The sequence below is a fragment of the Pelophylax lessonae genome, assembly GCF_965119305.1.
Source record: "Pelophylax lessonae genome assembly, chromosome: 3".
In the NCBI taxonomy this organism is placed as follows: Eukaryota; Metazoa; Chordata; class Amphibia; order Anura; family Ranidae; genus Pelophylax; species Pelophylax lessonae.
Window position 1 is genome coordinate 89,712,021 of NC_138770.1, and position 25,404 is coordinate 89,737,424.

Here is a 25,404-nt window from a genome sequence, read left to right on the forward strand (position 1 = left end):
ACGAACGTGCGCAGTTTTGAAGCATGATATGTTGGGTATCCAATTACTCGGCGTAACATTATCTTTCACGTTATAGAAAAAAAAATTGGGCTACCTTTAGAGCCGGTTCACATAGGAGCGACCCAACTTGCCGGGGCGACCTGTGAAGCCACGGTGCAAAGCGCGCACCGCGACCTCGTATTGAAGTCAATGCAGGTCGCTCCAGGTCGCCCCAAAGTAGTACAGGACCCTTTTTCTAAGTCGGAGCGACTTGTGTCGCTCCTATTAGAACTGTCCTGTGCTAATCTATGGCAGGCGACCCACGGCGACTTGTCAGGGGACCAGGTCATCTGACAAGTCGCCCCAGTGTGAACCGGCTCTTACTGTTTTCTTATTTTTTCATTCCAAAATATTTTTTTTTTTTCTCAAAAAATTGCATTTGTAAGACTGCTGCGCAAATACAGTGTGACATAAAGTATTGCAACAAACTCCATTTGATTCACTAGGGTCTCTGATAAAAATATATAATGTTTGGGGGTTCTAAGTAGTTTTCTAGCAAAAAATACTGATTTTAATTTGTAAACAACAAGTGTCAGAAATAGATCTGGTCCTTAAGTGGTTAAAGTGTATTTTTTCCCAAAACTTTGCAATTGAAAAACTAATGCACAAGTGAAATTAAAATATACAACAGCCGCCATTTTATTCTCTGGGGCTTTTGCTTAAAAAATATATATATATAATGTTTGGGGGTAATTTTTTAACAAAAAAATATGTTTTTTACATGTACAGTAGGAGAGGAATTTCAGAACTGGGCAGGACTGGAAGTGGTTAAGTTATATATATATATTTTTTTTTTTTGGGGGGGGGGGGGGGTAAATAGACCTAGCATTTTCATACAAGGTTCATTACAAGAAAATGGCAACTTTTTATGATGCACAGTACTAAGAGCCCATTCAGACTAGCGCAACACGACTTTGGGGGGCGACCTGTGAAGTCGCGTGCACCGCGAATTCGGCGCGACTTTGGCGCGACTTGCAGAGACTTCACATAATGGAAGTCTATGCAAGTCGCTCCCAGGTCGCCCCAAAGTAGTTCAGGACCCTTTTTCTAAGTCGGAGCGACTTGTGTCGCTCCTATTAGAACGGGTCCTGTGCTAATCAATGGACAGCGACATACCGCGACTTGTCAGGCTGACAAGTCGCCTGACAAGTCGCGCTAATGTGAATGGGCTCTAAATGGCATTAGTTATGGAAATCTTTGTCTGTCTGTCTATGTCTGCCAATGTTTACAAGGAAGGAATTTTCAGAACGTAATGTTTGTGGGACATTCCTTGGAATGGAATAATGACTTTATTGTTTAAAGAATTTCTGCCAGACACTTTGGAAAAGATCCAGATTGTGGTCTGACAGATATTTTTTCTAATTGCACTCACGCTAAGATTCGTTTGACAAACATGTTTGCCTGAGTGTTGTTACAAATTTGAGAGTTATATTAGAGTTTTACTTCCTGAAGTGAACAAAGTAACTTAGGAAGTGACACACATAAATCCTTCATTTTAAAGCAAACTATATTAACCTGTATGAAGTGTCAGCCAGACCTTAAAGTGTATGTAAACCTTCATCTTTTAAAACAATCCATTCAGTTTAAAATAGAAAGGAAAGGCAAAACATTTCTTTAAAGATATAAAACATTCTAAATACCCTTTTTTGTAAGCAATCACATACCCTCTGTTCTCAGCTGCATAAGTAGATGGGGAGGAGAAACAGCAGCACACTGATATTCCCAGCAAATGGCTGTGCAGGAGGGGTGGGGGTGGGGGGGGGCTTATCAGCACATGTCTGATCATTGGTGGAGAGTAGGCTGAGCTCCCAGCACAGATAGAGAACTGACCATTCTGGGATGGATGTGCACTCATACCTGGTGTGGTCACATTTTAATTGGAAAGAAGAGGGACTGGCAGGATCCTCAGGGATTTCCCACATAGGGAGCAATACAAAGAGAACAGAGTACTTTTTCATACAAGTACATGAGTACAAGTACAAGTACCGCAGGCAAATTCCTAGGAATATGAAATGTTGAGTTTACTGTACATATTCTTTAAAGGAGGCCTGTGCTCATCTTCTAGAGCACTCTAGTTTCCCCGAATGCAGGATCCTATATTATGGAAAAGGACATAAAAAATTGCCAGATTAACACCTTCCTGACTGCGCTATAGCCAAAAGACGGCTACATCATGGTCGTCCAGTTCTGGGAGGGCGTCCATGGATGTCGTCCCAGAACCCCGCCCACTGCATGGGACTCTCTTTTAGTGATCGACTGATATTGTTTTTTTGGTGCCAATACCGATATTTTGGTCATTGCGTATCGATATCGGCCGATATTGGCCGATATTTCCGACATTTAAAAAAATGCTTTTTTTTTTATTTTTCAAAAGGTACTCTGGTGGAGGGATCTGGGGCCTAAAGTGCATATCGGCCCCCGATATATCGGCATTGCCGATAATCGGTCGATCCCTACTCTCTTTTACTGCTGTGTCCTTTGGACACAGCTGATAACAGATCTCAGTACAGAGTCAATCACAGCAGCCCTTTACTGTGTGATCAACTGTGTCCAATCACAGCCGATCGCATGTACTGTAAACAGGCTTGTGCCGGTCAGCACATTATTTACACTGATAATCAGGGCACTGATCATCAATGCAGCCCCATCAGTGCATCTGATCCGTGCCCATCAGTGCCACCTATCAGTGCAGCCTCATAGGTGCAGTCTCCTCAGTGCTGCCTCATGAGTTCCCATCTGTGCAGCCTATCAGTGCCCATCACTGCAACCTTATCAGCGGACATCAATGAAGAAGAAAAATTCCCTTTTTTTTTTGTGCAAAATGTTATAGCAGAACCAGCGTGTAGTGGTGCAAGTCTCAGCCGAGATGACAGCTTTTGTCTCAAGGGGTGGAATGGGGCCTTGTTGGTCCGGGTCCAAGTGGGGAGGTTTCCAGGAAAGTGGTGACTCCCTATGCTTTCCCTCCTATTCAGCAAACCTACAGCTTATTCTGGCCCTGACAGATGGGTAACCTGTCCCTACACTACCCACATGCCAAACCCAATGGTCAATGTCTTAAACAGACTCTGCCACACCTAAGATGGCCACCAGAGTCACATGGGCTGCCAGCATCCAACTGGATTGCTGCTCCAGTGACCCAGGAAACTATAGAGCAGGGATCCTCAAACTATGGCCCTCCAGCTGTTGCAGAACTACACATCCCATGAGGCATTGTAAAACTCTGACATTCATAGACATGACAAGGCATGATGGGAATTGTAGTTCCTGAACAACTGGAGGGCCATAGTTTGAAGACCCCTGCTATAGAGGAACCATATTCCTCTTGACTTCCTTTCCCTCTGCAATGCCAATGTGGTTGAGTGCCTCCTGAAGTGGAGAAAGTGAGCTGCACCTGCCTACACCACAGTACTCTAAAAAACTGGTCCCATCTGAACAATAATCCCAAAAGTGGTTGTGTACAATATTTGAAGTTACAAGCTACACTTGTCAAAAATAGATGTCACTGTCACTGATAACCTGCTTCTGAAATGCTACATTGCCTGGCTTTCATGAAGGTATCAATGCAGACAGGGATGTGGGAGTCACCTGTCTGATTTTTCATTGTCCATTGGTTTGTATAGGGGGAGAAGCAGTTCTGTAAATGATAGGCCATCAAGTGGGAAATCCAAGACAAGAGGCAAGAGAACAAACTCAGTGAGAACACTTGTTATAGTGACAACTGTCTAAGACTCGGTTCACACTACTGTGATTCAACCTGGGAGACCCAAAGTTGCAGGACATGTAAAATGTCATGTACTGCAGGTACCTCACCTACTTTCTAGCAGGTGTGTTTATTCTCGATGCAGACATCAAGAGAGCTTTCATTGTATCAAACTGTGTGCCTAAAGAGGTTGTAAAGGCAAAAGATTTTTTTTTACCTTTTTACCAATCTAGGTAAAGAGCGGATGACACAGCTCTTTACCCATGTGATGGCTGTTTCCAATCACAGCCGGTCACATGTAAACAAGGAAGTGGCATTAATCGTCTCTCCTCAGCTCACACTAACAGAGAGTGTGGCGAGGAGAGCCAAATAGCGTCATCTCCTCGCAGGGGAGACCTTACAGGTTCACAGGACAGTGCCCTAATAACAGTACAGCCCCACCAGTGCCCATCAGTGACACCAATCAGTGCTCATCAGTGATGCAAATCAGTGCTTCCTTTCAGTGCCCATCAGTGCCTGATCATCAGTGCTGCCCATCAGTGGCACCCACCAGTGCCGCCTATCAGTTCCCATCAATTCAGTGCCACCTATCACTGCTGCATATTAACGCCACCTATCAGTGCTCATCAGTGTGGCAAATTTGTGCCTCCTCATCAGTAGGGATGATCAAACTTTTGAAAAGTTCGGTTCGGCCAGAACATCCGAACTTCCCGAAAGTTCGGCTCGGATTTCAGAACCCCATTGAAATCAATGGGACCCGAACTTCTGTAATCAAAAAACACAATTTTAAAGCCCTAAAACCCAATAAATGCCCCTAAAAAGTGCCTAGGGTTCTGGGTCATGCCCCAGGGACTATTAATCACACAAAAAAAAGTTCTTAAAAATTGTCATTTTTGATAGAGAGCCAATTATTGAAAAGAAAAAAAAAAGAGATTTTTGGATTTAGTATCTGGGGGGTCTAAAAAGTGTACCTGTGAAGTTTCAGCTCTGTAGCATGTCCAGAACCAGAAAAAAAAGATTGTTTGTATTTTGTCACTTATAGAGCATGGATATGGCTCCTCTATTTTCACACCTTGCCGGTTTTGTAGCAAGCGTTTTTTTGGGCATTTTTGGGGTCTTTTGAGGCAGGCAAAACATCTGAACTTCTGTATAGGGGTATATACACACACACACTGATATGTATTTTACACTTACACATATATAGGTGTGTTAGGAGCGTAGCCATATTAGTACAAATTATTTCATTAGCAAAAGTATAGTGTTGTGCTACTTTCACACCTATATATGTGTAGGTGTGTATATATACCCCTATACAGAAGTTCAGAGGTCATGCCTGCCTCCAAAGAACCCCAAAAAAATGCCCAAAAAAACGCCTGCAAGAACAAACCTGGGCATTTTTTTTTTTTTGGGCGCTGGCATTTTTTTTGGCCTTTTTTTGGGTTCTTTGGAGGCAGGCAAAACATCTGAACTTCTGTATAGGGGTATATAAAAACACACACTTATATGTATATATACCCATACACATACAGTGGGTACGGAAAGTATTCAGACCCCCTTAGATTTTTCACTCTTTGTTATATTGCAGCCATTTGCTAAAATCATTTAGGTTCATTCTTCTTCCTCATGAATGTACACATAGCACCCCATACTGACAGAAAAACACAGAATTGTTGACATTGTTGCAGATTTATTAAAAAAGAAAAACTGAAATATCACATGGTCCTAAGTATTCAGACCCTTTGCTCAGTATTTAGTAGAAGCCCCCTTTTGATCTAATACAGCCAGGAGTCTTTTTGGGAAAGATGCAACAAGTCTTTCACACCTGGATTTGGGGATCCTCTGCCATTCCTCCTTGCAGATCCTCTCCAGTTCTGTCAGGTTGGATGGTAAACGTTGGTGGACAGCCATTTTTAGGTCTCTCCAGAGATGCTCAATTGGGTTTAAGTCAGGGCTCTGGCTGGGCCATTCAAGAACAGTCACGGAGTTGTTGTGAAGCCACTCCTTCGTTATTTTAGCTGTGTGCTTAGGGTCATTGTCTTGTTGGAAGGTAAACCTTCGGCCCAGTCTGAGGTCCAGAGCACTCTGGAGAAGGTTTTTGTCCAGGATATCCCTGTACTTGGCCGCATTCATCTTTCCCTCTATTGCAACCAGTCGTCCTGTCCCTGCAGCTGAAAAACACCCCCACAGCATGATGCTGCCACCACCATGCTTCACTGTTGGGACTGTATTGGACAGGTGATGAGCAGTGCCTGGTTTTCTCCACACATACTGCTTAGAATTAAGGCCAAAAAGTTATATTTTGGTCTCATCAGACCAGAGAATCTTATTTCTCACCATCTTGGAGTCCTTCAGGTGTTTTTTAGCAAACTCCATGCAGGCTTTCATGTGTCTTACACTGAGGAGAGGCTTCCGTCGGGCCACTCTGCCATAAAGCCCCGACTGGTGGAGGGCTGCAGTGATGGTTGACTTTCTACAACTTTCTCCCTTCTCCTGACTGCATCTCTGGAGCTCAGCCACAGTGATCTTTGGATTCTTCTTTACCTCTCTCACCAAGGCTCTTCTCCCCCGATAGCTCAGTTTGGCCGGACGGCCAGCTCTAGGAAGGGTTCTGGTCGTCCCAAACGTCTTCCATTTGAGGATTATGGAAGCCACTGTGCTCTTAGGAACCTTAAGTGCAGCAGAAATCTTTTTGTAACCTTGGCCAGATCTGTGCCTTGCCACAATTCTGTCTCTGAGCTCTTCAGGCAGTTCCTTTGACCTCATGATTCTCATTTGCTCTGACATGCATTATGATCTGGAAGGTCTTATATAGACAGGTGTGTGGCTTTCCTAATCAAGTCCAATCAGTATAATCAAACACAGCTGGACTCAAATGAAGATATAGAACCATCTCAAGGATGATCAGAAGAAATGGAAAGCACCTGAGTTAAATATATGAGTGTCACAGCAAAGGGTCTGAATACTTAGGACCATGTGATATTTCAGTTTTTCTTATTTAATAAATCTGCAACAATGTCAACAATTCTGTGTTTTTCTGTTAGTATGGGGTGCTATGTGTACATTCATGAGGAAGAAGAAAGAACTTAAATGATTTTAGCAAATGGCTGCAATATAACAAAGAGGGAAAAATGTAAGGGGGTCTGAATACTTTCCGTACCCACTGTATATAGGTGTGAAAGGAGGAGAACAGTATACTTTTGCTAATGAAATAATTTGCACTAATATGGCTCCGCTCCCAACACACCTATATATGTGTAAATGTAAAATACATACAGTGCCTTGCGAAAGTATTCGGCCCCCTTGAACTTTGCGACCTTTTGCCACATTTCAGGCTTCAAACATAGAGATATAAAACTGTAATTTTTTGGTGAAGAATCAACAACAAGTGGGACACAATCATGAATTGGAACGACATTTATTGGATATTTCAAACTTTTTTAACAAATAAAAAACTGAAAGATAGGGCGTGCAAAATTATTCAGCCCCTTTACTTTCAGTGCAGAAAACTCACTCCAGAAGTTCAGTGAGGATCTCTGAATGATCCAATGTTGACCTAAATGACTAATGATGATAAATAGAATCCACCTGTGTGTAATCAAGTCTCCGTATAAATGCACCTGCACTGTGATAGTCTCAGAGGTCCGTTTTAAGCGCAGAGAGCATCATGAAGAACAAGGAGCACACCAGGCAGGTCCAAGATACTGTTGTGGAGAAGTTTAAAGCCGGATTTGGATACAAAAAGATTTCCCAAGCAATAAACATCCCAAAGAGCACTGTGCAAGCGATAATATTGAAATGGAAGGAGTATCAGACCACTGCAAATCTACGAAGACCTGTCCATCCCTCTAAACTTTCAGCTCATACAAGGAGAAGACTGATCAGAGATGCAGCCAAGAGACCCATGATCACTCTGGATGAACTGCAGAGATCTACAGCTGAGGTGGGAGACTCTGTCCATAGGACAACAATCAGTCGTATACTGCACAAATCTGGCCTTTATGGAAGAGTGGCAAGAAGAAAGCCATTTCTTAAAGATATCCATAAAAAGTGTCGTTTAAAGTTTGCCACAAGCCACCTGGGAGACACACCAAACATGTGGAAGAAGGTGCTCTGGTCAGATGAAACCAAAATCAAACTTTTTGGCAACAATGCAAAACTTTATGTTTGGCGTAAAAGCAACACAGCTCATCACCCTGAACACACCATCCCCACTGTGAAACATGGTGGTGGCAGAATCATGGTTTGGGCCTGCTTTTCTTCAGCAGGGACAGGAAAGATGGTTAAAATTGATGGGAAGATGGATGGAGCCAAATACCGGACCATTCTGGAAGAAAACATGATGGAGTCTGCAAAAGACCTGAGACTGGGACAGAGATTTGTCTTCCAACAAGACAATGATCCAAAACATAAAGCAAAATCTATAATGGAATGGTTCACAAATAAACATATCCAGGTGTTAGAATGGCCAAGTTAAAGTCCAGACCTGAATCCAATCGAGAATCTGTGGAAAGAACTGAAAACTGCTGTTCACAAACGCTCTCCATCCAACCTCACTGAGCTTGAGCTGTTTTGCAAGGAGGAATGGGCAAAAATTTCAGTCTCTCGATGTGCAAAACTGATAGAGACATACCCCAAGCGACTTACAGCTGTATTCGCAGGAAAAGGTGGCGCTACAAAGTGTTAACTTAAGGGGGCTGAATAATTTTGCACGCCCAATTTTTCAGTTTTTTATTTGTTAAAAAAGTTTGAAATATCCAATAAATTTTGTTCCACGTCATGATTGTGTCCCATTTGTTGTTGATTCTTCAAAAAAAATTACAGTTTTATATCTTTATGTTTGAAGCCTGAAATGTGGCAAAAGGTTGCAAAGTTCAAGGGGGCCGAATACTTACACAAGGCACTGTATAAGTGTGTGTGTGTGTGTATATATATATACCCCTATACAGAAGTTCAGATGTTTTGTCTGCCTCCAAAGAACCCAAAAAAAAATGTCCAAAAAAATGCCAGCGCCAAAAAAAAAATGCTCAGGTTTGTTCTTGCAGGCATTTTTTTGGGTTCTTTGGAGGCAGGCAAACCATCTGAACTTCTGTATAGGGGTATATATATATATACACAGTATAGTGTTCTGCTCCTTTCACACCTATATATGTGTATGGGTATATATACATATAAGTGTGTGTTTTTATATACCCCTATACAGAAGTTCAGATGGTTTGCCTGCCTCCAAAGAACCCAAAGAAAATGCCCAAAAAAATGCCAGCGCCAAAAAAAAAAAAAAAAAATGCCCAGGTTTGTTCTTGCAGGCATTTTCTGGGCATTTTTTTGGTACTTTGGAGGCAGGCATGACATCTGAACTTCTGTATAGGGGTATATATACACACCTACACATATATAGGTGTGAAAGTAGCACAACACTATACTTTTGCTAATGAAATAATTTGCACTAATATGGCTACGCTCCCAACACACCTATATATGTGTAAGTGTAAAATACATATCAGTGTGTGTGTATATATATACCCCTATACAGAAGTTCAGATGTTTTGCCTGCCTCCAAAGAACCCAAAAAAATGCCAGCACCAAAAAAAAAATGCCCAGGTTTGTTCTTGCAGCCATTTTTTGGGCATTTTTTGGGTTCTTTGGAGGCAGGCAAAACATCTGAACTTCTGTATAGGGGTATATATATATACACACACACACTTATATGTATATTACACTTACACATATATAGGTGTGCTGGGAGCGTAGCCATATTAGTGCAAATTATTTCATTAGCAAAAGTATTGTGTTCTGCTCCTTTAACACCTATATACAGTATGTGCAGGTGTATATATACAGACATGGGTGTATGTATATATACCCCTATAGACATGTTCAGATGTTATGCCTGACTCCAAACATGTCTTTAAAAAAGCACTAGCAATGCCTGCAGCAAAAAGAATGCTGACGGGAGCGGAGCCATATCCCTGCTCTGAAAGTGATAGCGGTCACCCTGCTATGGAAGGGTTTTGTCACCCTTCCATAGCAGTCACAGTCAGTTAACCCTACACTACACTACACTACGGTCCCCTTACACTTAACACTTTCCCTACAGAAACTGAATAAATTAACCACTTAAGCCCCGAAAGATTTTACCCCCATTCCGACCAGGGGGTATTTTGCGATTCGGCACTGCGTGACTTTAACGGACAATTGCGCGGTCGTGCGACGCTGTACCTGAACAAATTTGGCGTCCTTTTTTTCCCACAAACAGAGCTTTCTTTTGGTGGTATTTGATCACCTGTGCGATTTTTTGATCATGCGCTATAAACAAAAAAAGAGCAACAATTTTGCAAAAATAGCAATATTTTTCACATTTTTTTATATGTAATTCCCCCCCAAAAAAATATAAAAAATTTAAAAATCAAAATTTTGATTGGTTTGCGCAAAAGTTATCGCGTTTACTAACAAAGGGAAAGATTTTTGTCATTTTTGTTGTTTTTTTTTAACGCATAATGGCGGCGATCTGCGATTTTTTTTGCGGTACTGCGACATTGGGGCGGACAGATCGGACCCTTGACTGACATTTTTGACACTTTTGGGGTTACCAGTGACATTTCTACAGTAATCAGTGCTATACATATGCACTGTTACTGTAAAATACACTGGTAGTGAAGGGGTTAACTTTATTTGGGAGGGAGGGGCTGTGTGTGTCCCTAGGGGCGTGCTTTCTACTGTGATTGGCTGTGGCTTGAGCTGTAAGGACACTGATCAACGGATCTACATAGTAGATCCGTGTGATCAGTGTTTTTACACCGAGGAGAATGACAGGTGGCTTGTTTACACAAGCCGCCTGACTTTCTCCCTCTCCCCCGCCGATCGCTGAGTGACCGGCGGACATCGGGTCCGCCGGTCACAAGCGCGGGGGGGTCCATGACCACGCGGGAGCGGGAGCGCGCCTCCGGGGGCGCGCGCTCGCTCCCTAGACCCTCACAAGCTAGTGACGTAGCCCTACGTCACTTTGCCTGTGAGGGGCTGACTGCCGACGTAGATCGGCGTTAGGCAGTCGGCAAGTGGTTAAAGCTAACTATAGTGGAAAATAGCACCCTAACTACACTAGATATCCCTTTCCTCACACTAAAAATTGCTAAATGACACTTTGTAACAGTTTGTAGCAGAAGTAACAGAACAGCATTCCAATCTCTTCCATGTCCCTGTATAACAGGGGTCTTCAAACTATGGCCCTCCAGTTGTTTAGGAACTACAATTCCCATCATGCCTTGTCACGTCTGTGAATACAAGGCCTCATGGGACATGTAGTTCCACAACAGCTGGAGGGCCGTGGTTTGAGGATCCCTGCTGTATAAGAATGCTAGGAATTTGGCAGGGGCTATCTTATATACTGGGGGGCGTATTCACTAATGATTGGACTATGGACCCCCTAGTCACTCCAGTCACATTCCTAGCATTCTCCTGCCCCCTCAATTGGCTTTTACTGATGGTTCTGGTCCAATCACAGGCTTTTAAAGCCCATTTCCTGTACCATTGCATTTTGGTCGGTTCTGGTTGCCGAATTCCGAACTTTTTGGGCAAAAAGTTCTAAATTCGGCCGAACCTCGAACAGCCAATGTTCGGGTTGAACCGATGGTCGACCCGAACCGTTCGATCATCCCTACTCATCAGTGCCACCCAATCTGTTCCCTTTAGTTCTGCCTCATCAGTGCCCGTAAGTGCAGCCTCATCAGTACACATCAGTGTAAGAGAACAATTACTTATTTATACAATTTAGTAACAGAAACTAAGAAAAACTTTTTTTTTCCTTTTTTTTGTAGCAAGAAATAAAAACCCAGCAGTGATTAAATACCACCAAAAGAAAGCTCTATTTGTGCAAAAAAAATTATAAAAATTTCATTTGGGTACAGTGTAGCATGACCACGCAATTTACATTCAAAATGTGACGACACTGAAAGCTGAAAATTGGCCTGGGCAGGAAGGGGGTAAAAATGCCCGGTAGGCAAGTGGTTAAAGTAGCAGAAAATGCCTCATTCATGATGGTCAAGTGTTTAAAGTATAACCCAGTGAGGTAGATGTTTAAATTGCATAGCTGTCATCTAATGTTCAGATCAGGAAGATCATATCAGAAAGTAGATCTAATGTGTTCATCTTCAACCTTTGTTCCCTGTTACAGACTACAGGAATTGTTACCCCCCCTCCAAGAAACAGTACACTAAAGAAGAAAACACAGACAAAAGTAAATAGTCATATTGTATATTTATTTATTTATTACAGAATGTTACATTCGATTTGCAGTCTATTATATCAATGATTGGTCGAACAGATTCAATCAAGATCAGACACAACCCCCAGCAAGCAGATATCTGCTGTGGATCAGTGAATGGAAATCAAAAAGAGTTTTATTTAGAGGACTTTATCAGCTCACTTGAGTGTTAGGAAAGCCCCATGTTCCACTCCATGCAAAAGATTTATTAGGAAAGCTGGATCCAGAAGGGAAAAATACATTTGACCTCTAGTTCAAGGCAGGCAGCTTCCTGTTATGCTGGGTATCCGTAAGAGTTCCCGGGAAAGTCCAAGCAAAGTTTAAAAGTATGAGAGCGTCACAGGTTAGTCTGAGTCCAGTAAAAATGTATTGGGCCGTCTTGGTAAAAAAAAGTCAGAAGACAAAACCAACGTGTTTCGGGGGCTGAAGTGGAGAGTCAGCCAGTCAGTTGGAAATGACACTGCTGTCATTATAACTTGCATTGCCTTACAGTCATGTGTCCTGCGTAAGCCTCTATTACAGCCAGCTTCCAAGCCCTGGTGAAGGGGATGAAGGCCTCTTGATTCCTTTAGGGAAAGAGCCCCTTGACTGCTGGGGGCATGGCCAGGGGGCTTGGTTTAAGCAGACTATATTGGACAACAGATTGGATGGAGTCTTGGGTATGGGGTTGGGCCTGAGCTCAGTTAAAATACTTTCCCCACAGGAATTCTGGGTCTTTAAGAAGAACGTGGTTGAAGAGCTGCACCTCAGCAGTCAAGCTTTGAGCCTCTGAAATGCATTGGCTTGTTCTTTTGACTTTTTACCAAGATTATAATTTTTTTATTGGACTTGAACTATGCAGAACTCATCTTTTTTCACTTTGCTTACACATTCTATTCCAGTCCGACTAAGGAATTAGTGGAGTCCACATAAAGGGAATTACCTCATGATGACATCATGATGACACACTAGTATGGGTGTATAAGCCTCTATTACAGCCAGCTTCCAAGCCCTGATGAAGGGGGAGCCTTGAGACCCTAAATTGCGTTGGCTTTGTCTTCTGACCTTTTTTCCATGAATAATAAACTTTTCCTGGACTTGTACTAACTGGGGCAATTATTTTCTTACATTTTGGTTACACCTTCTATTCCAGTCCTTCTAGGCAGCTAGTAGAGACAAAATAGGGGCAATGACATGTTGATGCCATGACACAGAAGTATGGGTAAAGCCTGGTACACACTGTGACGGAAGTCACTTTAGGTGGGGGGAGCTTACCTTAGAGAGATCGGGAAAGTCATTTTTCAGCTCCCCAGGCCCCTCTTATTTGCAAGCCACCCTGTGTCTATTAGGGGCACAGGGTGACCGAGAAAATGATGGACAACTACTTTAAGCGAGTTTCAACCAAAAGTGGAACGTATGCTCATCTTCTTCCTCCACCCCTTCATGCCACATTTGGCACCTTTCAGGGAGGAGGGGGGAACGAGCACCTGTTTTTGACAGGAACCCTTCCCCACGTCTGGGAGACGTCCCTTGGAAGTTCCGTTCCCTTTCGCATTCCCCCGCTGCCAAGCCAATGAGAATGCACAGTGCACTTCACGCATGTGCAATAGGGAAACAGCTATTAAGCCAATAGGCTTCATTGTCGGTTTCCCTTAGAGTGAATGGCAGCGGCAGAACCCAGGAGCCGATCCGAAAATCGGTTGGGGTGCTATCATTGAGGGCTCCCTTGACAGGTAAGTGTTTATATATTAAAAGTCAGCATCTACAGTATTTATAGCTGCTGACTTTTAATTTTTTATTTTTTTTTCCACAGCTGGAACACGGTTTAATGGACGCTGAGAGCATGGTTTGAATTACTTCAAATGAGACAGAAATCTTTATCAATAATATCCCTTAAGACAGGGGTGTCCAAACTATGGCCCCCCAGCTGTTTAGGAACTACAATTATTATCATGCCTAATTATGTCTGTGAATGTCAGAGTTTTACAATGCCTCATGGGATGTGTAGTTCTGCAACAGCTGGAGGGCGGTAGTTTGGACACCCCTGCCTTAAGAGATCTATAAAGATAAATGAATTCCATTTTATGAGACTGTGAGACTCATAGCAGATGTTAATGTAATCAGCAAGTCACCTGTTGCTGGTGGTCTCCTGCTCTACTCTGTTTATTAAGGTGTTATTGTGTTATTCTGTTAAGTATGCCTCTCCCATTGTTAATTGTGTTAATTGTTCTGTCTGTCTTCTCATCTATGTGTTTATAATTGTAATAATGTGTATTGTACAGTATTTTGTATCCAGGGTTGTAGGTGCTGGGCATTCTAGTCACCTAGGCTGGTTTAAGGTACTAGCTAATTAGCTCAAGTTAATTATATCACTGTCAACTATTAGTTGCTAGAGGGGGAGCAGCGTAATTTATGGTGGTTGTTCCTTAGTTATGTTAATTATATTCCTGTATAAAATGTCCTTTGCATACGATAATGTGATTAGGCCCACCTGACCTGGTGTACTATAAATTCTGTGTGAGTTTTCAATAAAGTGTTCCAGTTCTCATAGGTCACTTTAGGTGGGGGGGCTCTTGGAACCCAGCTTACCTTAGAGAGGTAGGGAAAGTCTTTTTTCAGCTCCCCAGGCCCCTCTTGTTTTCCTGTATAAAATGTCCTTTGCATACGATAATGTGATTAGGCCCACCTGACCTGGTGTACTATAAATTCTGTGTGAGTTTTTCAATAAAGTGTTCCAGTTCTCATACAAGCTATTGCCGACTAGTCTTGTATGAGCCACTGTAATATCTGGTTCATATGTCCAGACTGGAGGAAGCTGTATGCTGACGGAAGCCCCTAAGCGGAGTGCTGGAGGGTTCTGTCACACACACTATGAGGTTTTTTCATTCAACCCAGTGGGTTGTCAGCTCCGATCAGAGCCGCTGTACTAATGATCCGATGTTAGTAAAGTGAACTCCCTCACTGAGCTGTTATGTTCTGACAGGGGGGTACCCCCCTACCCTCCCACCAGAACACTCTGATCAGCACTCTCAGTCAATGGCTGGTTGGCTGCTGGTTTTTTGCAGCATGCACGCCTGATAGAAGCCGGCCGGCTTCTGTTGGACCAGCTGGCATACACAAGGGCTAAATGTCAGATGTTTTTTATTGATCTGGCGGATGTCTCCCAACATTCAGCCCGTGTGTACTGGGCTTAAAGGTGTGTGCAGTACAATCTCTTTTGACAGGATCAGGCAAACTTTTACTGGTCCATTGACTGGAAGGCATAAATGGTAAACTGGTAAGGAAGTTCAAAGAACTCTTTTTGCATTCCCCTCCTAGGGGATTCATAAACAGTTAACCATGGGACCAGATTCAGCAGATTGCCAATACAGTGACTGGTCAGAATTGCTAATTTTTTTTATTTTTAGTATCTGAAACAACATTGCCACGTCTCCAAGAGGTTACAGAATCAGAACTGTGTGCATACAGCGGTACACAACATAGTTCAGAATTGCACATATCATTTTAAGTTGTGTTAGTTGATAATAGAGAAGAATTAAACATACAGTACAGTAAGCATTCAGAAGAAAACATCTATTAAAATCTTGTACAGAGCGTTGATGAAAATGAATCTCCTTTTGGATTTTGATGCAATCGGACATGACGTAGAAGTTACACGATTTCACCCTTGGTGCACATGCATGTTCTTGGGCATTGACTTTTCACCATATCATATGAGCACATTGATTTGTAGTCACTGCATTGTTTGGCCTCAAAGTTATAGGGACATGGGTTGGCTGCAGGAAAAATGAATGCATTAATGAATGAATGAATAAATAAATACTTCGACTGTATGCCTATCCACTTATAACCCCTAAGGCAACTTTGTCTGCTCTGATAATTCCCACTAATAATCTCTGTACCTAAAGTGTTACTAAACCCAGGGCCCTGCATTCACTACAGTATATCTGTCTCCAGGGCCGGACTGACCATCGGGCGGACCGGGCATAATCCCGGTGGGCCGCGGCGCCCGCTCTCACTTAGTCCGACTCCTCACAGACAGTAGAATGTAAAGAAGCCAGACTGTCATTTTCCCTCACTGCGGCGGCCGCGGCCGGTGTTCTTGCCAGCTACACCGGCTCCGCGGCCAATCAGCCTTCTGCTGTGAGTCACACCCCCCTGAGCAGGAGGCTGATTGGCTAGGGAGCCGGAAGTGAAGAGAAGTTCGTATGTGTGTTCCTTCCCGCCGCAGCCGGTGTCCTGCCCGGCGCGGCCAGCAGCACAGCCCGCACTCGCAGGATCGGCCATGGAAGCAATCAGCTGCAGATGGCAGCTCCTTCACTCTGACTCCAGGCTGCTTGCGGGGGCGGCGACAGGCCGGAGAGAGAAGGTAAGCGCGGCTCCTCGCGACGCCAGTGTCTTCAGTGCTGTGCAGCCCTGGTGTCACCGGCCGTGTGTACTGTCTGCTACTGAATAGGAGGGGGATGGGGCGGCTTCATATAGAGGATTTGATGTTTCCCTCTTCCTCCTCCTGCTGCCGCTGGATGGATGCCTGACTCTCCTCCTCCCCTCTGCAGGCATTCTGCGGCTGCAGGAGAAATATCAATTTCTCTATATGCAGCTGAGCTGTCCCATCCCCCTCCTATTCAACTTATTTTACTGCCCCCCCCAGTGATCTTAACCCTCCCCCCTGCTCTTAGCCCCCCTTGTGCTCTTCAGCCCCCCCCCTGCTCTTCAGCCCCCCCCCTGCTCTTCAGACCCCCCCCTGCTCTTCAGACCCCCCCCTGCTCTTCAGACCCCCCCCTGCTCTTCAGCCCCCCCTGCTCTTCAGCCCCCCCTGCTCTTCAGCCCCCCCCCTGCTCTTCAGCCCCCCCCCTGCTCTTCAGCCCCCCCTGCTCTTCAGCCCCCCCCCTGCTCTTCAGCCCCCCCCTGCTCTTCAGCCCCCCCCCTGCTCTTCAAGTCCCCACAGTGCTTTTGATCTCCCCCTATGCTTTCTGGCTCCCCTAATGCTCTCCACCCCCCTGTGCTCCCTGGCCAAGTGATTTCCAGTTCCCCCCCCAGTGCTCTCCAGTCCCCCTACCCTGTGCTCCCTAACCCCCTGGTTTTCCCTGCCCCCCCCCAGTGCTATCCACACCCTGCGCCTTCCTTACTTCTCTCCAGTCCCCCCCCCCCCCCTTGCCCTTCAGCTCCTCCAGTGCTATCTGCTTTCCCTGTGCTCTCCGGCCCCCCTAGTGTCCTATCTTCTGTCATGTCTGCAGTTTCTGACCTTCTCTTGTATCACATCTGCAGTCTCTCATGTATCATGTCCTCAGTCTCTGACCATCTCCTCTATCATGTCCGCAGTCTCTGACCATCTCCTGTATCATGTCCGCAGTCTCTGACCATCTCCTGTATCATGTCCACAGTCTCTGACCATCTCCTGTATCATGTCCTCAGTCTCTGGCCATCTCCTGTATCACGTCCGCAGTCTCTGACCATCTCCTGTATCATGTCCTCAGTCTCTGGCCATCTCCTGTATCATGTCGGCAGTCTCTGGCCATCTCCTGTATCATGTCGGCAGTCTCTGGCCATCTCCTGTATCATGTCGGCAGTCTCTGGCCATCTCCTGTATCATGTCCTCAGTCTCTGGCCATCTCCTGTATCACGTCCTCAGTCTCTGGCCATCTCCTGTATCGTGTCGGCAGTCTCTGACCATCTCCTGTATCGTGTCGGCAGTCTCTGACCATCTCCTGTATCGTGTCGGCAGTCTCTGACCATCTCCTGTATCGTGTCGGCAGTCTCTGACCATCTCCTGTATCGTGTCGGCAGTCTCTGACCATCTCCTGTATCGTGTCGGCAGTCTCTGACCATCTCCTGTATCGTGTCGGCAGTCTCTGGCCATCTCCTGTATCGTGTCGGCAGTCTCTGGCCATCTCCTGTATCATGTCGGCAGTCTCTGGCCATCTCCTGTATCATGTCGGCAGTCTCTGACCATCTCCTGTATCATGTCGGCAGTCTCTGGCCATCTCCTGTATCATGTCGGCAGTCTCTGACCATTTCCTCTATCATGTCCTCAGTCTCTGACCATCTCATGTATCATGTCCTCAGTCTCTGACCATCTCATGTATCATGTCCTCAGTCTCTGACCATCTCATGTATCATGTCCTCAGTCTCTGACCATCTCATGTATCATGTCCTCAGTCTCTGACCATCTCATGTATCATGTCCTCAGTCTCTGACCATCTCATGTATCATGTCCTCAGTCTCTGACCATCTCATGTATCATGTCCTCAGTCTCTGACCATCTCATGTATCATGTCCTCAGTCTCTGACCATCTCATGTATCATGTCCTCAGTCTCTGACCATCTCATGTATCATGTCCTCAGTCTCTGACCATCTCATGTATCATGTCCTCAGTCTCTGACCATCTCATGTATCATGTCCTCAGTCTCTGACCATCTCATGTATCATGTCCTCAGTCTCTGACCATCTCCTGTATCATGTCCTCAGTCTCTGACCATCTCCTGTATCATGTCCTCAGTCTCTGACCATCTCCTGTATCATGTCCTCAGTCTCTGACCATCTCCTGTATCATGTCCTCAGTCTCTGACCATCTCTTGTATCATGTTTGCAGTCTCTGACCATCTCCTGTACTATGTCCAGCGGGAACACTCTGCAGCCACACCGCACAGCACACCTAAGGTAAGTGGAGGACTGGAGAGAGGAGTGACTTCTACTTAGGGATTTCTTTTGCAGATAGGCTGGACTGGCACTGGCAGCAACAATTTTATTCAAATAAATCAGGATTTCTTCTGCAATTGTCTGGCACTGGCAGCCAGGCATAGTACTATGCCTGCCAGTGCCAGGTCAGCCTATTTGCAGAATAAATCCAGATTTGAATAAAATTGTTGCTGCCAGTGCCAGCCTACCAGGGGCTGATCTGAGGTGTGAAGGTGCAGGAATTGGGGTGAACTAAGGTATGATAGTGCAGGAATTGGGGTGATTTGATGTGTGAAGGTGCAGGAATTGGGACTGATCTGCTTCATACTATTTTTAGGACTCAACCATCAAAAGAGGATTTAAAGTAAGACAAAATAAACAGCATCATATGGCAGCTCTGATCTAAATTGAAGATTAAACTAAAAAAGGTACCGTAATCAAATCCACACATCCTGGAACATTAAATCCTGTCATCAACCATCCCGACGAACGCCACGCCACGCCCCGCCACGCCCCCCCCCCCCTCGCGGGCTGCTCAGTCCAAAATGCCCGGGCCTATTTTTTGTCCCAGTCCGGGCCTGTCTGTCTCCCACAGTACACAGAAAATGGAAATGCAATTATTTTAGGTAATATAAACTGCTAAATACCTTTTCTTATCAGCAGTATATAGCAATCTTGTGACTTCTATCAGTGTCCTGCTGAGCATTGGTTAAAGCTTATAGGAGGAGTTTTCATTCTCCTCTGACTGCCCTATGAGGCTGCATGACCACTGGTCTTCTGTCTGGACAGTGCTGATTGGCCCTGTGCTGATCACAAGCAATCTCCCAAAAAAAGCACTTTCTAGCAATACACACCAAACTGAACATGTGCATAGTGCCTCCTAGGGCTCTGTATGATCAGTAGATGGATTCAGGACAGTAAAAGAAGGGGGGGACCAGAGAAGACAGGACCAAACAGCCTTTCTACCCTTAGGTTCCACAGTGAGTATAACAAGCATGCCTTACTGCATGTAGCACTGCCCCCTAGGAAGCTGCTGAGAATTGCACATTCTGGATTCCCCTGGGTTACCCTTAACAATTGATAGCAGACAAATAGCATTTAAAGTCCTTGGTTCAGTCAATGAACAGTCCAGGGGATTTTTTTTTTTATGTTTTATTTAGAACTGAGATGGGAGAAGGGATTTTATGTTTTATTTAGAACTGAGATGGGAGAAGGGATGACTGGGATACTCCAACTTAGTAACTATGCACAATTCTGGAGACAACTAACTGTAGTGTGCGGCAAGGCCGCTGCTTCACTTTGCCACTGAAGTGAAGATGAAGAATCTGAACTCCTGTTTAGGTTACTCTTCAGAGTCTAACTTGGCACCCCCTTTCTCACTTGCTGTGTGTGCTGACCTCCTGTCCACTGACTCTCCACTGTGGTCCCCTTCCTGGTCAGACCACTGGCAAGCTTCCCGGTACTCAAGGACACTGTTTTTCCCTGGAACACTCGGCCACCAACTCCCTTGTCAGCATCCACTGGACATCCTGGCTCAGCCCCACACCTCTGGCTCACCAGGCCAACTGACTGTGACCATCTTCCACACCAACAGGAGGAGAGACAGCCATCACCCTCCTCCTGGGACCTGGCTTCCCACCCAAAGACACCCTGTCGCATGTGCCCTTGGCTTTTATAATATATCCCGGGATGTTTGTGCCAACCCACTGGGATAGTTACAAAGCCTGTGTGTCACTGGCTGGGTTTCCTCCACTGTCCAAAAAGACTCCCATATTGGACACAGTGGGGACACTCCCTCAGACCAAGTGAATCACACATGGACACATGTAACAGACCTAACTACTGATCAGGCTCCCCTGATAAGCAGATGGAGCAAACTATAGTTTGCCTACTAGCACCTACCTAGGAGGGTGCTACATGCATATACAGACTGATTTTACTGTTGTGGGTTTAGTAACATCCTAACTCTAAAGCTAGGTATACACTAGTAGAATTTCAGACTAAAATTTGTATGAGAATTCTCAGTACATTTGAAAGTAGCCAAAGTTTTCTTTTGCCTCTAAAATTAAATTTCGGAATAAATGGTGAACTTTACCAAACAAAACTACACACAATGGGGAAGATTAACTAAAACTGATGCACTTAGAATCTGCTGCACCTGTGCATAGTAGCCAATCAGCTTATAACTTCAGCTTGCTCGGTTAAGCTTTGGCAATAAAACCTGGAAGCTGATTGGTTTTTATGCAGAGCTGCACCCGATTTAGCACCCTTCAGCTATAGTAAATAACCCCCACTGTTCCACTATTAGAAACTTGTACAAAAAAAATTCCATCCTGCTTCTTAGAAGTTTCTGGTCACTGTGGTCAAAAAAGAATGTTGATTTGATCCCACTAATGATTTAAAAAAAAAAAAAAAAAACCCAGTGAAAAATGCAGAGCGAAATTCTGCTAGTGTATACTCTGCTTAATACTAATCTCTTTAGTGGTCCATGTCTCCTACCTTTCCTCCATGAAAAAGCTGCAGCTTTGGGATTTAACACTTCTAAGATTGCCAGATGTCATTGTACCCTCTTTTGTATTTGTATTGTACCCTGTTGCCCATTTTATTTCTGTCCTTAAACCCCTACCTCACTGCTATATTCGTTAGTGATGTAGGGGTGGGATCCCCAAACATTTACCCGCTGTCACTACTGTCATCTTGGAGATCGATTGTTCCCCAAACTTTCTTGTTCTTGTGGAGACACTAAAGGCATTGAAGTAACAGGCTCCTGCTGCCGTCAGTCAACCTCCTGGGAGGAGGAGGGATCAGGGGTGTGGTGTCCCAGATGCTGTACTTGTCTATGGATGCACACAGTTTAGATTAGGTAGCCTCCTCTATAGATCCTATAGTCCATTTTTTTTCGATTACCAACCGGGTTGAAAAAAAAAAAAAAAAGACTTGATTCTCATATCTACACACTAAATGTGGATGGGGAAATACTCCCCACTGACGTATTGTATTCTGACACTGGGGCAGTGGCGCTGATAGAGTGGGGGGATATCCGACAGGGCGGTTTGTAAAACCTTCCTGCCCATACCCCATGGATCGAAATTCAGCTGGTTCCTGCGGAACTGGATACATTTTGATCCATGTATGGCTGACTTTGGGAACCTGACAGGATTGCTCATACACGAGTATCTGCTGAGAACCTGAACTGCTAAAGGAGACACCTGCAAGCAGAATGGACTACACAATGGGCAACGGATCCTCCAGCATAGGAGGAGAGGGATATTTTTAAAGGAAAAAGAGTATACAAAATATATGAGACTGGACCTCTACTGCCATAGTTATTGTATATATCATTATGAATATACAGTACATAAAAAGGAAGGATTTAAATTTTAAGGTAAACTACACACAGTTGTAATACTTGGAGAGTGTTAAATTATTTGTTCTTGCTTGTTGTCTGGAGTTGCTCCTTTCATTGTACATAAAGAACCACAACATACATCCATCGGCCAATTTATTAGGTATACCTTGCTAGTACCCGGTTGGACCCCATTTTTCCTTCAGAACTGCCTTAATTCTTTGTGGCATACAGTGCATTCTGAAAGTATTTACATCGCTTCACTTTTTCCACATTTTATTCCAAAATAGATTAAATTCATTCATTTCCTCAAAATTCTACAAACAATACCCCATAATGACAATGTGAAAATGTGTTTGTTCAAAATCTTTGCACATTTATTAAAAATAAGAAATGAAAAAAAAAATCCCATGTACATAGGTATTCACAGCCTTTGCCATGACACTCAAAATTGAGCTCAGGTGCATCCTGTTTCCACTGATCATCCTTGAGATGTTTCTACAACTCGATTGGAGTCAACCTATGATAAGTTCAGTTGATTGGACATGGTTTGAAAAGGCACACATCTATCTATATAAGGTCCCACAGTTAACAGAGCATGTCAGAGCACAAACCAAGCCATGAACTCCAAAGAATTATCTGTAGACCACCGAGACAGGATTGTTTCGAGGCACAGATCTGCGGAAGGTACAGAAACATTTCTGCAGCATTGAAGGTCCTAATGAGCACAGTGGCCTCCATCATCCATAAATAGAAGACGTTTGGAACTACCAGGACTCTTCCTAGAGCGGGCCGCCTGGCAAAACTGAGTGACTGGGGGAGAAGAGCCTTAGTCAGGGAGGTGACCAAAAACCCAATGGTCACTCTGACAGAGCTTCAGCACTTGTCTGTGGAGAAAAGAGAACCTTCAAGAACAATACCCATCTCTGCAGCACTCCACCAATCAGGCCTGTAAGGTAGAGTGGCCATATGGCCACTCTTTAGTAAAAGGCACATGACAGCTCGCCTGGAGTTTGCCAAAAGGCACCTGAAGGACTCTCAGACTATGAGAAACAAAATTTTCTGATCTGATGAAACAAGGATTAAACTCTTTGGCCTGAATGACAAGCGCCATTAAAGAATTCTTATTTAATACTAAGGAGCCCAAAATGTGCCAAGAAAATATCCCCCACAGCATTCCACCACCATCACAAGCCTGAACCATTGACACAAGGCAAGATGGATCTATGCTTTCATGTTTACGCCAAATTCTGACCCTACCATCTGAACGTTGCAGTTGAAATTGAGACTCATCAGACCAGCCAACCTTTTTCCAATCTTCTTTTGTCCAAGTTTGGAGAGCCTGTGCGAATTGTAGTCTCAGTTTCCTGTTCTTAGCTGACAACAGTGGCACCCGGTGTGGCCTTCTGCTGTTGTAGCCCATCTTCTTCAAGGTTCGATGTGTTGTGCATTCAGAGATGGTATTCTGCATACCTTGGTTGTACGAGTGGTTATTTGAGTTACTGTTACCTTTCTATTATCTCTAACCAGTCTGCCCATTCTCCTCTGACCTCTGACATAAAGGCATTTTCCTCCACACAACTGCCACTCACTGTTTTTTTTCTCTTTTTTGGACCATTCTCTGTAAACCCTAGTTGTTGTGCATGAAAATGCCACCAGATGAGCAGTTTTTGAAATAGTCAGACCAGCCCGTCTGACACCAACAACCTTTTAAAGTCACTTATGGCTCGTTTCCACTGAGCTTTCTGGTACGGTTCGGTTCGGTACGGTACGCTATTTATGCCGTTTCCATTACGAATGGTACCCTAATTCCAAACTGTACCGTACCACTTTTTGGTACCCTTTCGTAGGGTACCAAGAACATTAGTACCGTACCAACTGGGTGGAGCTACACTCTGCAGAACTTTGATTGGTTGACAGAGAATCGTCTATCACAGCTTTCCTGCTGTGACCAGCTACACCACGCCTATCATGAAAAGGGTACTATTGGCAGTGGAAACGCAATGTGTACCGTACCGAACCGTACCGTACTGAACCGAACCGTACCGTACCACTCAGTGGAAACGAGGCATTAAATCACCTTTCTTCCCCATTCTGATTCTCGGTTTGAACTTTAGCAAGTCGCCGTCACCATGTCTAGATGCCTAAATGCATTGAGTTGCTGCCATGTGATTGGCTGATTAGCAATTTGTGTTAGCAAGCAAATGAACAGGTGTACCTAATAAAGTGGCCAGTGAGTGTATATTGAAATTGATGTTAACCCAAATACTGACTTTCTTCTACTTGCAAGGGTTTTTGTTATGTAAAGTTATGTTTTAACATAAATTTGAAATACTTACTGCATAATCCATTATTGCAATTGTTCGGGCACATCGCACAAGGTTTTCCTGCAGTATATGGTGTACTGTAGCCATCGATATTTCCTCTGAAATAGTTACCAAACAAGTCACATATAAGATGATCATAGCCGTACTAATGCACTTCCAACAGCACAGCTGAGAACTGTAGGTGATATTTTTATATATTCATTTGTTGCCATTTTGTGTTGTCATTTGAGCAAATTAAATCACAGCCTTGTTTTGAACGGCGGAGAACTTTCCCTGCAAGAACTGTCAGCTAACGTTCAATTTTTCAGGACAAGCTTTTAGTGGTCTACTATATTTTTCTGGGTCCAAACACTCTGTATTACTATCATTTGGACCTAAAATAAAGAGGATGTTCTAAAAAAAATAAATAAAAAAGAACTGTTAGAGTAAATTTTAAAAAATGTATCAGGGATAGTTCTGTGATTAAATCAGTTAAAATAGCAACACAAAATGCCAACAAATTATAAGATCAGATAATTAAAGTGTAATTAAACAATATATATTATATATATATATATATATATATATATATATATACAAATACATATACATATACATATACAAATTCTTAAATGTGGTGGCTGAATTAATTTTCTTTTCTTAATTAGAACTATAGGCAAAAACCCCTGTCAGATTTTTTTTTTTTTGCTATCTGTGTCCCATTGAAGAGAATTACCTTCACTTCTTTTCCTGTAGCAATCTAAAAAGGGAAGGGGTGGGAGGTACAGAAATGATGCCCTAAATATTAGTCCTGCTGTGCCACGAAAAGAATAAAAAAAAAACACTACTGACGCAGAAGGAATAGCACCTACGACACAAAAGGGGGGACAGCAAATATGCCCTAAATAAAATTTAAATATACCCTAAATATATAGTGTCAGGCATGGACATAGCCCCTGAGCCATGATTGGCTAAAGGCACCCTGCTTTTGGCCAATCATGGCTCTGACAGGACATTGTACTGTGATTGGCCAAAGCATACAGGTCAGGTGCATGCTTTGGCCAATTACAAGCACTGCAGTGCAGTGCATTATAGGGC

The 25,404-nt window shown here is 43.9% G+C and overlaps 1 protein-coding gene across 1 annotated transcript in view; it reads right to left on the reverse strand.

Moving 5' to 3' along the window:
* Positions 1-15,532: 15,532 nt before the first annotated feature.
* The window catches only part of LOC309548880 (cysteine-rich venom protein tigrin-like), a 52,815-nt gene continuing 42,943 nt past the window's right edge, over positions 15,533-25,404 (reverse strand). The window contains exons 7-8 of the mRNA XM_082248810.1: positions 24,340-24,425; positions 15,533-15,751 (exon numbers count right to left, since the gene is read on the reverse strand). Coding sequence (XP_082104936.1) covers positions 15,627-15,751; positions 24,340-24,425 — 211 coding nt within the window. The 3' untranslated portion in view covers positions 15,533-15,626. The remainder of the gene's footprint in view (positions 15,752-24,339; positions 24,426-25,404) is intronic.